The 13,566-nt window shown below is 42.1% G+C and overlaps 1 protein-coding gene across 1 annotated transcript; it reads right to left on the bottom strand.

The window, feature by feature from the left end:
* Positions 1–2,507: 2,507 nt before the first annotated feature.
* Positions 2,508–4,067, bottom strand: GJA9 (gap junction protein alpha 9). The gene has a single exon (XM_075522553.1). It carries the CDS (start codon positions 4,065–4,067, stop codon positions 2,508–2,510), a length of 1,560 nt encoding a protein of 519 aa, XP_075378668.1.
* Between the last annotated feature and the right edge of the window lie 9,499 nt (positions 4,068–13,566).

Below are 13,566 nucleotides of genomic sequence, written 5' to 3'. Positions count from 1 at the left end.
TACGAGCAACGTCTGGCATTTCCCGTGCCTCCGAGCGGTGAGGTACCGCTGCGCCGGGTACCGCGGCTGTCGGTCAGATCAGTTAACCGTCGTGCTCGTGCCCTGAGTAGTAACTGGAACTGACTGAAATACCACAGGAGGAGAAAGTTGCAGCCAAACTGCAGGTGCAGAGCTGCCTACCCAAGGGGCTCCGAAGAGTCATACGCGGTGAAATCTTCGCATTGAAAAGAAAGTCTTTTGCCTTAGCCTATTTTGAAAAACGGAAGCGGTTCTACTGGTTTATTTTTGTGAAACGCTGTGGTATCTACTGACTGATAAAATCCGTTTATTATAAAAATAAAGAAAGGAATCAACGGAATAATCTTGCACCTGCGATGTTAGGGTCTGTTCACGCTTTTTCTGCATGCTCTTCTGCAATGTCTTCAGTTTCCACTGGAATTAAGTTACACTTTTCTGTTGGCAAGGTGCTGTGATGAACTAGAATGTTTGACCCATGTCCATACAAAAAAGTTAATAAAAATCCTCTGTCAGCAGCAGAAAAACAAATTCTTTTGTATCTTGTCTTGAATCAACAGAAATGCAAATGTCATATCCCGTATGTGAGCATCTAAATGCTAGTATTCTGTTATTTAGACAGTGGGAGCGGAGATTATTAAATACTAGGAGATTATTAAATACTATTAAATACTAATTAAATATTACAGAGACATTAAATGCAAAACATGCATTAGCACAGCTATTGCCCACAGAAACTTACGCATCAAGAAATGCAAGAATTAATGCCACAGTAGCAGTATTAACTCAACTAAATCATGCTACACATTTATACACATTCCTGTATATTTCACAATGGTAGATTTTTCAGTGTAAGCAGAACTACGTAGGGCTGTATTTATGTATACACGCAGAGCGATACTAGAGGTGAGAAGAATAGCTGCTGGAGAGAAACCTACAGTGAATAGTTTTAATAGTATTAATGTGTATTTCTTATGTGGACAGGGCCAAATTAATGCTAATGCTGCTGCAAGTAAAAGAGCTTCTTTTTTTCCCACTGTTGTACAGCCTTCAGCCAATCTGAAACATGGCTGGCTCGTAAGCACAATGATAATGCACATTAAGAATTTAATGATGCCATAACATCATGACGCTGCATCTCACAAATTATTTTTACAGTACACGTAGAGTAAGACTAGTAAAAAATACACGCATATACACTAATGCATCCCAGATGTGACCACCTCGCCCAGTATTTACAGCCTGTCAGTGCTGTGCGACTCAAGTAAATGTGTTTCATTCCTAGAAGTCTCGATTACAAATCTAACAGTATTTTGTTCGTTTTTCTCTCCTTTGTTATTTCAAGATGTTTCACGGAACTTGCCTTATGCTATATGGACTGGAGCAGCAAGTGGATGAATGTCTTTTATTTGTTTTATTACCCCCATAAAAACCATAAATGGAAATGCTCCTTCTAAACAATTATAAGCATTCTTTGATTTAAAAGTTTGACAGAACTGGGAGGACAGACGGACCCCGTAGCATCCAGAAAAGGAGTAGTATTACAGTTTGATAAACCTCTTACATGTTTTTTGACATTGTAACTGAAAGTAGGAAGGTACTACCATTTTTTCTTTTTTTTTTTTTCTTTTTTTTTTTTTTTTACTATAATAAGCCTTCTGGTTTGTGAAATCCAAAATTTCTGATCAATAAATGACAGTAGCTTGTTTTCTGCTTAAAAAAAAATAATTGCTAGCTTATTAGTGTTATGCAAAATCTCAAAGTTAAAGCTCACAACTTGTTTGTAATTCACAATGCTTTAAAAATGTAATAGTGTATTTAACGGTAATAGTATACCATAAGAGATTCACTCTGATTTTTCTGCTGAGGAAGTCAGTGGTGGTACATTGAAAAAAAAGTGTACTGTGGAGTCAAAGAATTAGTGATACGTGTATCAAATGTTTTGTTCTTTTTGTACTTAACACAGTTCAAACAGCGGAATATGTTTTACATTCTGCTTTTAGACAGTTATCAAATGTCTGTTTAAATTCTCAGAGATTAAACAGAAACATATTTACCAATACTTAACTTCTCCTGAGAGCACCAGTGCCATCTTTAGCCTAATTTCATTTACTGGTCTTCATAAAATATATTGTTAGACTGCGAATTTTATCTTCTACTTTTATTCAGTTTAAATAGTATCAGCTGTGATTTTATGCCTGACTTTTCCTAATATGTGGATTTATACAATGTATGCTTTCCTTTTTAGCTGGAAGGGTACTGTAGAAGTTTATACGCTGAGGTCTAAGCCACCCTTGCATTACAAAGGAAGTAAAGAGATTGTTTAAAAGTTACTTAGCTAATATTCAAAGGGCTACACAACTTGTCTATCTATGTGAAACAGCTGGTTGAAGTTGAACGATTTAGCTACGCATATACATAGGTCTTGCTTATGTCACAATGTTCAGTAATTATCCCAGCATTGACTAGTGCAATTCACGGGTTAACTCACGCTATATTTGAAGATCAGTGGGGGCACGCCTGCTGCTGGCATTACTTGACAGCGACAGTCGCTTAGACAGAGAGGCAGGCTTAGGACTATTGCAGTTTCTACTTTGTTTAGATTCTGAGCTCACCTCCCCTGTAGAGTCAGGAGTGTCTGGTCGGCTAGAATTTTTTACGACGGCATCGTAAGGAGGTTGGGCTTTGTTTGCACTGAAACTGCTTTGTCTTCTGTTGCTGTTCTTTGGAAGAGAATTTGTTGAAGCTCCTGCACTCTCAACCATTGCCAAGCAGTAGTTCCAAGATGAACCGATTCCATGTTGTCTTCTGAAACCGGTAATAGGAAAAGTTGTATCAGGTTGCAGTGAAGTTTGAGACGGCATTTCAGCAAAGCTTCTCAAGCACGTGCTCGAAGCTATATATGCGTTCTGAGTACCAAAAAGGAAATGTTTCTCTTCAGCTTCTTTTTGTGCATCACGTACTTCGGTCCCAAGGTTGCCAAGCAAGCCTTCATTATTATTTGTGCTAGTATTTTGAGTCTGATTGTCTAAAGCATTTGTAGCTGGCCTCTTCTTTGGCGATTTATTTTCCTGATTGCCATGGGTGTAATTGCTGCTGCTTTCTGTATGGTGATTTTGCACAGACTGAAACATGGGAGGAGAATTTAGAACTGGGTAGACAGCAGTGTCAGTTTGCTTTTCCGTTAAAAAGATATAACTGCTAAGTGCAGAAGGAAGAGTTTTTTGAGGGGTGGTGGATATTCCCAAAGAAGAGTGTGGTACCACAGAGTATTTCTTAGATTTGTTTACGTAGAAATTGTCAGGGTTGTCCTTATTCTGCCCGCAGAGTCCCATTTTAATTTTTCGGAATCCTAGGTGGATAATTTCTAGGATATTTAAAAGCAATGATACAGTCGCTATAGATTGCATGAATAATATGAACACTGTCTTTTCTGTTGGTCTAGATACAAAACAGTCAACTGTGTTTGGACATGGATCTCTCTGACATTTATAAAGGGGATCTAGATGAAAGCCATAGAGAAGATACTGCCCAATCATAAAACCAACTTCCACTGCAGATCTTGTGAAAATATGTATCACGTAAGTGCAGAGCAAAGAGCCTCTCAGGGGTGCTTTGTTTAGCTTTCTTTGATCCAATTGGCGGAGTTCTCTCTCTAGCCTTTTCCGATTTTCAGTCATTTCTAATTCAGTGCTTTCGAGTTCCACTCTTACCTGAGCTTTCTTTTTTTGTCTCTCTTTTTCCAAGGCTCTTAGTCTGTATAAGGCATGACCCATATACACCAAGGAAGGCGAAGACACAAATATAACTTGCAAGACCCAGTATCTTATGAGAGAGATGGGAAAGGCCTCATCATAGCACACATTTCTGCAACCAGGTTGCTCGGTATTGCATATAAATTCAGATTGTTCATCGTTCCAAACGTCCTCGGTTGCCACTCCGAGGACAAGCATTCGAAATATGAAGAGGATCGTTAGCCAAATCTTTCCAATAATAGTGGAATGAATGTGGACCTCCTCTAAAATGCCTCCAAGAAAATTCCAGTCTCCCATGGTTATTCTGCCATCTTAACACTAAAATGTATGAGAGAAAAAAGTATTAAACATTGTAAAAGCCTCAGTCCTTCCTTAAGGCATTAAAAAAAAAAAAAAAGACACTGGGAATAAACATTGTATCTCACATTGTAACCATGGCAACATGACCCACCGCTCATTGATAATCTAGGTATTATTCTCTCTCATCTACAAGACGGAGAAGCGCATCATGCCCCTGTGTCTAATTTATCAGTAGAAGACATCCTGATAAGCACATCACTATGAGGTACTAAGCACCCTCAGTCTGCATCAAATCAGTGGAAACTAAGGTGCCTGACTTGTAGTAGGATTTTAAGAGCATTATGTGGTCCATTTGAACCATCATCTGATAGCAGTGTGAGAGCAAGTACATTTATGTTTAGGACACTTACGAAAGCAGAGGAATATTTCCCGGTCCTCCTTTTTGGATGTTCCGAGCCCCACATTGCAGCTGAAGTTACGGTAATATCCAATTACTGTTTCGCAGCAAAAATTGGTTATACAAAGGAACTTGAGAGGGAATAAAACATCTTGCTAAAATTGCACTGTTAAATTAAAAAATACGTTTAAGCATATAATTTGGCGCAGACAATTGCTTTTTGTTTGCGGATATCAACAATAAACAAATAAATAGAATCACCATAATCGGTCCAGTTTCCTCTAATGATACCTGCATTTGAAATACAGAATAGAGTGCCTAAGTGTCAAGTGTTATCTTTGGCCCCGATACTATGAAAAAAAAAAAATTATCCAAAAATTCTCTACCAGCATTTTCCTAAATGATTATCATCTGAGTACAGATAAACTGGTAGTATATGTGTGTAATCACACATCTCGCCTTTCTTTCATATGTTTGTTTATTTCTCCGTTACAGGATACTACATTGTGGACAAGATTTTAAATTCCTTTTCAGTGTTTATGTTATTGTATACATTAAGAAAAATAATTTTCTTTTTTATGTGCAGGGATAACCGGCACATCTGTAGATTTACCTTTTAATTGTATGTACAGTACAATTCAATAGAATTCAGTTATACTAAAACCAGAATAATCTGATTTTTTTTATCATAAAGGTGGTTTAACATAGTGTTTTCTGTTCAAATGGGATTCATTTTTACCCTGTAAAACAGGAGTGTTAAGAAATCAAATGGAAGTTGCAGTCTTCGGCTGCAATACCGATGACCATAGAGGAAACTTTATGTTAAGGCAGCCTACTAAACATGAAAATACTCTTGCAGATCGGTATACAAATAGGCAAGTTAGACATTTTTTAATAATACATTAAAAATAAATAGCAAATTAAAAATAAAACATACCTTTCTTTACAAAAATGTGTAAAATTAAAGATCTGCGGCATCCGATAAAAAGTTACAACCCCTGCCATCTTCCGTCCCTGTGAGTAAATTTCACATTATCAGCAGTTTATTTCGCTACAGGAGGAAGTGATGGAGCGCAAGCTTTGCACGTTGAATTTATATTTGCTAGGGATGGAGGGAGGAGAAAAATCAATCTGTTGTTCAGGCTGCTACCACTCCAAGCATAATTTAACTATGACCGGTGAAAGAATCTCATTTAAAAAAGCTAGAAATGAAAAATCTGCAACTCTAACTTCCTTCAGATTATCTTCCCTCTCCAGCACCTTCCAAGGTTTAAGAACGATCTAAACCTCAGACAAACAGAATAAAATAAAACTTTTGGACTAAGTTTTAGTTTACATATCTCAGTAGCAGCAAACACTCGGCTTTGCCTATGCAAAAGAGAAGAAGGTAAATCCTCCCAAATACTGTAATTGCAAATTTCTGCAGAGAGACTGTTCTCCTGGAATGGCTTAGCACCACACTCCTGATGTAAAAACACAATGGTAGGACTTTTGGTCCGTCCAAACTTACTCCTTCTTCATAGACAGCATCTGTCCTTATATTCTATGCTTCGGCACCTCTGATTTATTCTCCTTATGCAATCTTGCTTGTCATAGTGCCGTCTTTAAAACACCCCTGAACGTGGCAACTGTTTTACACCATTTTTCCCGTCCGTGTAATTCAGTATGTCTTTTTAGGAGCAAGTCATTATCATTCCAGTCTAAGTGTCAGACATACTAAAGATGTCAGTCATTCTTCTTGATAGTGATACTTATGTATAGCCTGTAAAAACAGAACAGGTGACACAAGTCCCCTTTTTATCCCAAGCCTTCAGCTACCCCTCTGCATTACCTCAGAAGGAAGAATACCGAGAACAGGCTGTAATATTTTCCAGTATAAAAGAGCACATGAACTGCCTAGTCTCCAATGTCCTGGTTTCAGCTGAGATAGAGTTAATTTTCTTTATAGTGGCTAGTATGGGGCTACGTTTTGGATTTGTGCTGAAAACAGTGTTGATAATACAGAGATGTTGTAGTTGTTGCTAAGTAATGTTTGCACTAGTCAAGGACTTTTCAGCTTCCCACGCTCTGCCAGGTGCACGAGAAGCTGGGAGGGGACACAGCCAGGATAGTTGATCCCAACTGACCAAAGGGCTATTCCATACCATATGATGTCATGCTCAGTATATAAAGCTGGGGAAGAAGAAGGAAGGGGGGAACATTCAGAGCGATGGCATTTGTCTTCCCAAGTAACCGTTACGCGTGATGGAGCCCTGCTTTCCTGGAGATGGCTGAACACCTGCCTGCCCATGGCAAGGAGTGAATGAATTCCTTGCTTTGCTTTGCTTGCGTGCGTGGCTTTTGCTTTACCTATTAAACTGTCTTTATCTCAACCCACGAGTTTTCTTACTTTTACTCTTCCGATTCTCTCCCCCATCCCACTGCGGGGGGAGTGAGCGAGCGGCTGTGTGGTGTTTAGTTGCTGGCTGGGGTTAAACCACGACACCAAGAAAGGGATTTTCTAGGTGTTTAGGAACGCAAGGGCCACATATATTAATCTATATAACTGTTCACAGGTTACAACCTACTGTTGTTAACCTTTTCTTTTAAATTCCTCCCATTCCTATTCTTTTCTTTACATCAGGTGGATCGTTGCAGCAGAGTCGCCCTGTGACTCGGGTGAATAAATGGGTTTGTTCTACTGAAGAACCTGCTTACTTATGGTAAAAGCTTCGGTAAAGCTATACACTATACACCTTCCCCATGTCAGCGTGTGGCAGAACTAGAAATGGAACCCACGCTTGCACCTGTACTCCACAAACTTACCATTCTCTGTGTCTCCCTAGAGGAAGATAAAGATGCAGCTACTGGAACAGAATGAATACTCCCTATCCTAAATTACCCTTCACAGAGTTTAAAAAAGAAAAGGTTAATGTGGAGGAGGAGAAAGTGGAAGAATGGTGGCGGAAGTTCTACAGGCTAAAGGTACATAGAATAATAGAATGGTTTGGGTCAGAAGGCACCTTAAAATACCGCCTAGTCCAAACCCCCTGGGCAGGGACATCTTTCACTAGATCAGGTTGCTCAAAGCCCTGTCCAACCTGAGTTTGAACACTTCCAATGATGGGGCACTCACAGCTTCTCTGGCAACCTGTTCCAGTGTCTCACCACCCTCATTGTAAATAACTTCTTCCTTCGCTTACATAAAGATTCTAAGAGTAAATGTTATCTTTAAAAACTCCGCCTGGCACTCAGGGATAGATCACAGCTTGTAAGCTGAGCTGACACACGGAAATTAGTTAAGAGAGCTTAAAATCTACTCGAATTTTTTTTGAGCTGATCGGACTGCTACAGTGCATTTTGGGGACCGACGGTAGGCTGGGGAACACCCTTTCAAACACTCTAAACTTTAGGAAATGCCTGCAAAAGATGTTGGTGAGAGGGGAGGGAAAGAGACCTAATTTTAGAAAAGGAAAGATGGGGAAAGAAATATGCTTGTTTTGTGTACAAAGATTGTCCTGGAGCCAGCATTAGCAGCACAATGGCCAAGGATATGGCCTTGTTAGACATGCCCGGTATTAATGCGTAACTCCACCGCTAGGATCAGTATGAGTTAAGAAGTATATCTAGCACTATAATGCTGTTTTGGATGACTCTCCTCAGCGCCCTGCAAAAGTGTATCGCTGTGTACTGTATAGGATAAATAAACTTCCTCTGCTGAGAACTCTAAAAAGCTAATCATTATCTTTTAATTTTGGTGCTGAGGATCAGTCAATAGGTCACGTCCGATTTCATAGTTAAATGACATCTTGCCTGGAAGTATTTGATCATTTTGGCAAGCTATCAGTCTACAGCCAGCCATTTCTATTAAGTACTTAAAGCAGGTTTCTAAACATATGCCTCTTCTATCGAGTACTTAAAGTAGGTTTCTAAGCATTTTTCTGCTATTGGTGAAAAAAGTCCGTTGAGGTGGTCCATGGACCTCCTCCCCACCTCCTGCAAAGATGCTGAAGCTTTGTTTGAAAATCCTAAGTGTTTGGTGAGACTGAACTATGGTGGCTGGGGATCTACTTGTTCTGTAAAAGATAAATGTTAAAATGAACATTTAATGGTGTACACATAATGTTCCGGGATGCATTATCTCACTTAAAGTAGTATTTCAGTCAAATGACAACTTGACAAGTTCAGAGGGAAAATTAATTCAAGCGCCAATGCCAATTTTATAGCACTCTTTACCTTAGCCCAGACATTTTGCAGATGTGACTATTTACACAAACTGTCATACCAACATTCAGTGTTTAGTAACAAAATACTTAGTGATGTAAGGAGAAAATACTCATTTTTCTTCCAGGTCTAGAAGCTACCTCACTGGCTTTTCATCGGTGGTGGGTTTGCTGCAAAACATCCCCCAAACTTTGACGACTGTATTATGTTTTCTTAGCTCGGGGTCAAACGCCACAGAAATCATTCAGTCGTGGAAATATCCTCCAAAGATCAAGACCTTTTCATTCCTACTCATCAATAATGTGCACTTTATGTGTACAATTGATTTTTATTTTCTACTGTATCTGTCTGACCCACAACGGCCAGCTAAATAACTAGAGGCACAAACATCGGTGATGTGTCCTACAGGCTTTCAGGATAACGTGGACTCACTCCCATAGTTTTCTTTCAGTAGTAAAGTTAGGATCACAAATGATAAACTGCAATAATGAGAAATTTGGACAACCGTACTACTCAATATTGTCTTTAGGACCGTCAAATCCAGCGGTACCCTGTTTGAAGGCAGACCGGAGAATACCATATAAAGACTGAGGCACAGGCTCTTCATGTTCATCTGTTTTCTGTGCTGGCTTATAGAGTCACTTTTGATTGCTAAGATATACATGCAAATCAGTAGGTACAGATTTGTGTTTTCGCTTTCACAAGCAAAATTTCTGAAGATGCCCTGGCATTTATCCAAAAGGTTTAAGGTCATTTTTTGGTCACTAATTAGCTATTTTTAAGCTCAGATAGCATGCTGTATTTCCATTTGGGACTTCCCTTTTCCCCGCACAAATTCTTTGCTATGTTGAAAAGAGCCTCTTCTAAAGTAAGCAGGATGGTTGTACTCCCCAAATGCTCCGTTCCAAGATGTTTACAGAACACACAAAAACCAGTTTCTTGGTATTTAGGAACTGATTGTGTAGAAATTTTGTAGATCTGAGGCGAAAACATTTAAATTGCATCCTTACAACCAAGAAACATCCAATTGGATGAGGCATCTTTAAAGAAAAGGTGGTCGCTTTTCCTTGAAGACAATTTGAGTGATACACCAGTTGGTTAGGTAACTTGGACTGCACATGTTCATCATGTGGGTAATAGGCTAAAAATCATAAAAACTATTTCCTCGGCTGAAATGTTTTACCCTTGTTCTGGCCACTCTGTGAGGAATTTTCCGGTTAGTCTTTAGGGTGAGATTTACTGACCTGAGGAAATGGGTTTTGAGGCACTGTGTCGCAGATGGAGTGAGAGTGCACTTCACTTGTAAGAGAGAAGTAAAAATATAGTTTATTGATATAGAATAGGGAGTTAACAAAGTTCAATGTGACAGTGTTTTAACCAGATTCTGATGGCAAGGTACACTTGATTATTTACTGCATAGAGGACAGGGTCAGACAAAACTGTCAGGGAGACCCTTCCATTGAGTCATGAGGTTCGAAAAAGGATCCCCTTGCTTTCTAAACTCCTTCTCAGAGAGAAGTCTAGGTGCGGCTAGATCCAGTCCTAGTCCCAGACTTGGTCAACGGTTTATGTCTAAAGGATTATATGTGCGCTATCAATCCGTTATATCACTTAGGTAAGATTTCAAAGTTTAGCATGCTATTAGTTACTTACCGAGGATCTGTTGCGGCAAGGAATCTCTCAACCTCGAGGAGTAACCTTCAGAGGCGCCGCTGCTCAAGGGGAGATCCTGGCGTGCAGCCGGCTGCCGTGCAGGGGAGCTCAAAGGGCCCTGGGCTGTCCACTATTTAAGGAGTAAGGCGATTGACTTATGGTCGTATTTGCAAATCAGCAAGACGTTTAGATCCCTGCTTCAGGCAGCCCTTGGCTACTTTGTTGCCGTTCGTCCTCAAGGTCCAGCATAAGCTGGATGCAGCTATCAGAATGACTTCCACTGATGGTTACTGCTTGTGCAGGGAGCAGGGGGGGAGCACACCGCCACACCCTGTTAGCGACTGCGGGAGGAGCGTTCCCATTTGTCACAAATGCTTTTCTCTCTCTTCAGCAGGCACTGATTTCCTTAAGAAAAGGCTGGTTGGTTGTAACAGGTGTCACTGGATCTGGATGTTTGCCTGTGCAGCTGTGAGGACTAAAAATATCAAGTTATTGTCCCTAATGCAGATGAACTGGTTCTTGTGGGATTGCAGGTAGATTGGGTGGAAGTGCATTTTAGTTCAATAATTGGGACTGATTCATGCCTATGGTCATGTTAGTACGGTGACTAAAACCCAGCTTAGAAAAACCAACTGTAATGTGTTCCTGGTGTCCGTCTGCATGTTCTGCTGAGATTCCTAGCAAGGAGCAAAGCATTTTGAGCTGCAAGCAAAAATTCCACAGCTTCCCTTTATTGGTTTCCTGCTTATATGTGTGTGGATGTTTATTGTTTAAAACAGAGGGTTTGGAGTTTTCAATTTACTTTTTTTTTGTTCAGAGGTTGCTGTTGAGGGTTTCCCACTGAGGGGCTTATGGCTCATTATTTTGTTTTGTGGGGCTTGGTATTTATCAATCAGCATTTCCGGCTCAGTCATTTACCGATCATGGCGCAGGATTTAAAATCTAACCTTATCCAAAAGTTTTAAATCCCCAACGACTGTTTGGGTTCCAAGATTTGCAGTTTATCACTTCTGGATTCAGGGTTTACAGATTAAGGATTTCGACCTTTCTATTGAACAGGTGACAATAAGCTGTAAGCCCTGAATCCCAAACTGTAGGCTGCAAACCCTTCTTTGTGGTTTGTAACTGTAATGCACTGGGGCTAGTGTTTGTTATGATCCCAGTAAGAAAGGCACTCGGACTCCATATTGGTTAAATCTCCATTTATTGATGCTAATGCTAGAAGGAAAAAGAGGATAGCGTAGATAATCATACATCCCTTCAGATGCTGGGAACCCCAACTTGTGCAGAATCAGAGGGACCTCTTAGCAGGGCACAGTATGCAGTCCAGATCCTGTCCTGGGGAGGTTCCACTGACATCTCAATCTTTAGAGCTCTTACGGTGCTTTTCTAAAAAGAAAATAGGTCTATTAATCATTTCTACTGTCAATCACAAGGATGTTTGCATGAGACCCTCCCGCTTCACTTGAACATGAAGTCAAGGACACATGACTGGTATAATTGCCAGTGCCAAGTGGGAGCTACCTACAGGCTCCTACACGACTGTTAGCCAGCTAAGTTTATGCTGAGACCGAGGGATACGTGCGGCGCAAAGCAGGCCTGACAGCCAAGCTATACGTGCAGCATAGCACAGGCCTGCACCTTCTCACGTTAACTGTTACATGGATCGCTAACTCCTCAAAGGACAATAGTCTTCCGCTTAGGATCGCTACAGTAACCTTTCCTTGTGCCAACCAGCATTCGGCTCCGATCCGAATCCACGGTTTGATATGGTGCAGGCATGACACAGTTGGGCTGCTGAGGCCGCGGTAAAGCCGAGAGCAGTGGAAGTTTTGTGCAGGGCTCTAGTCTAGGGCTAGGGCAGAAGCACAGAGAGATGAGATCAGGGGTTTTCCTGTCAGGTACTGGAACTGAATTCAACAAAAAAGCAGGGGAGAAGGCTAAGAGCTACTCTGTGACTCAACATACCAAGGGCAGCAGCAGGAGCTGACCTTCCCCGCTGGACTGCCAAACACTGGGTCAGTAATGACTCTTGAGGTGTCACAGAGGAAGGGGGTGCATACGGGCTCTGAGCCCCTCAGCAGACTCATCCCAGGTGTTGTTTATGTCGACAGCATCCCTCACACCATCGCCAGCTAGCTGACAGCATCTCCCACACTGGCCCCACGTTGCCAGCCGCATTTCTCCTGCCCCCTTCCTGCTCCATCTCCCCATCCTCCTCCTTGCTGCACTCCATCTCTCTCTCTCTCAACACCCTTGTGTATTTCCCTGTCTCTTATTCCCAGTATCCTTTTTTCTAGCTCTGTCCCACACCTATTCTCTACCTCCCTCTGTTCTTTCTTACTCCTGCTTTCCTCTCACCTCTCTTCCTTCTGCTCTGCTATCTTCGAGCACCGAGCCTTGCAGCTAACTTACTGTTAGAGTTTCTGATGCGCACGAAGGAACAAACTTTTTCTGCCTCCTTTGCGCTCCTGGATGTGTTTTCAGCTGCTAAGCTTGTGGCAAGTGGCTGTGGTTGGGTCTAGGGGAGGGGGTGATGGCTTCCTGTTCCCAATGGGCTCCAGCGGTGGCCCAGGGCAGCACAGGTGGAACCCATGAGATGAGGATGGGGCTGGGCCAGGGCCAGGGCCAGGGGTTTAAAAAGGGCTGGGGCTGGGGCTGGGGCTGGGCCAAGGGTTTAAAAGGGGCTGAGGATGGGGCTGGCCCTGCTGTGCTGAGGGGCTCTATGTGGGGAGGGGGCTGCCTAGGCATGCCTGCCTGTGGGAGCTGGCTGAGGAGTGAAATGAAGGGGCTTCCCCAGGCAGCTGCCTCCAGCAAGGAACAGCTGGTCCCCACAGCTGGGAAGGATCCCTCCCAGCCTTCCCCAACAGAGCACACCACCAGCACGTGGTGCCGGGAGCTCGGTGCCCCCATCGGCCGCACACGTGAGCCACTGTGTCTCTGGGAGGCCTCTTGGGAGAGGAGCATCGAGGCACCTGGGCAGGTGAGGCAGCTGGCACTGTGGAGGAGGAAGGGGCAGAGGCTGAGAGAGGAGCCTCAGGGCGCTGAAGGTCTCCCGGCGGTGCCAGGAGTTGCAGTGAGTCGCGCATCCCTCGCGTGCGTCTCTTCTTTTTGAAATGTTGTTTCTAGGTGTACTGTTGCCGTGAAAAGCTGAAATCAGAACTCAATAGTCAGGATGACTATTAAGCAGGTATTCTTTATTGCAGCACTGGGCAGCACTGGGGATCGCTCCGCCACAAGTGC

This window comes from Mycteria americana, chromosome 21 (genome assembly GCF_035582795.1).
Source record: "Mycteria americana isolate JAX WOST 10 ecotype Jacksonville Zoo and Gardens chromosome 21, USCA_MyAme_1.0, whole genome shotgun sequence".
In the NCBI taxonomy this organism is placed as follows: Eukaryota; Metazoa; Chordata; class Aves; order Ciconiiformes; family Ciconiidae; genus Mycteria; species Mycteria americana.
The sequence above is the reverse complement of the archived record's forward strand: the minus strand, read 5'-3'. Positions and strand labels throughout refer to the sequence as shown.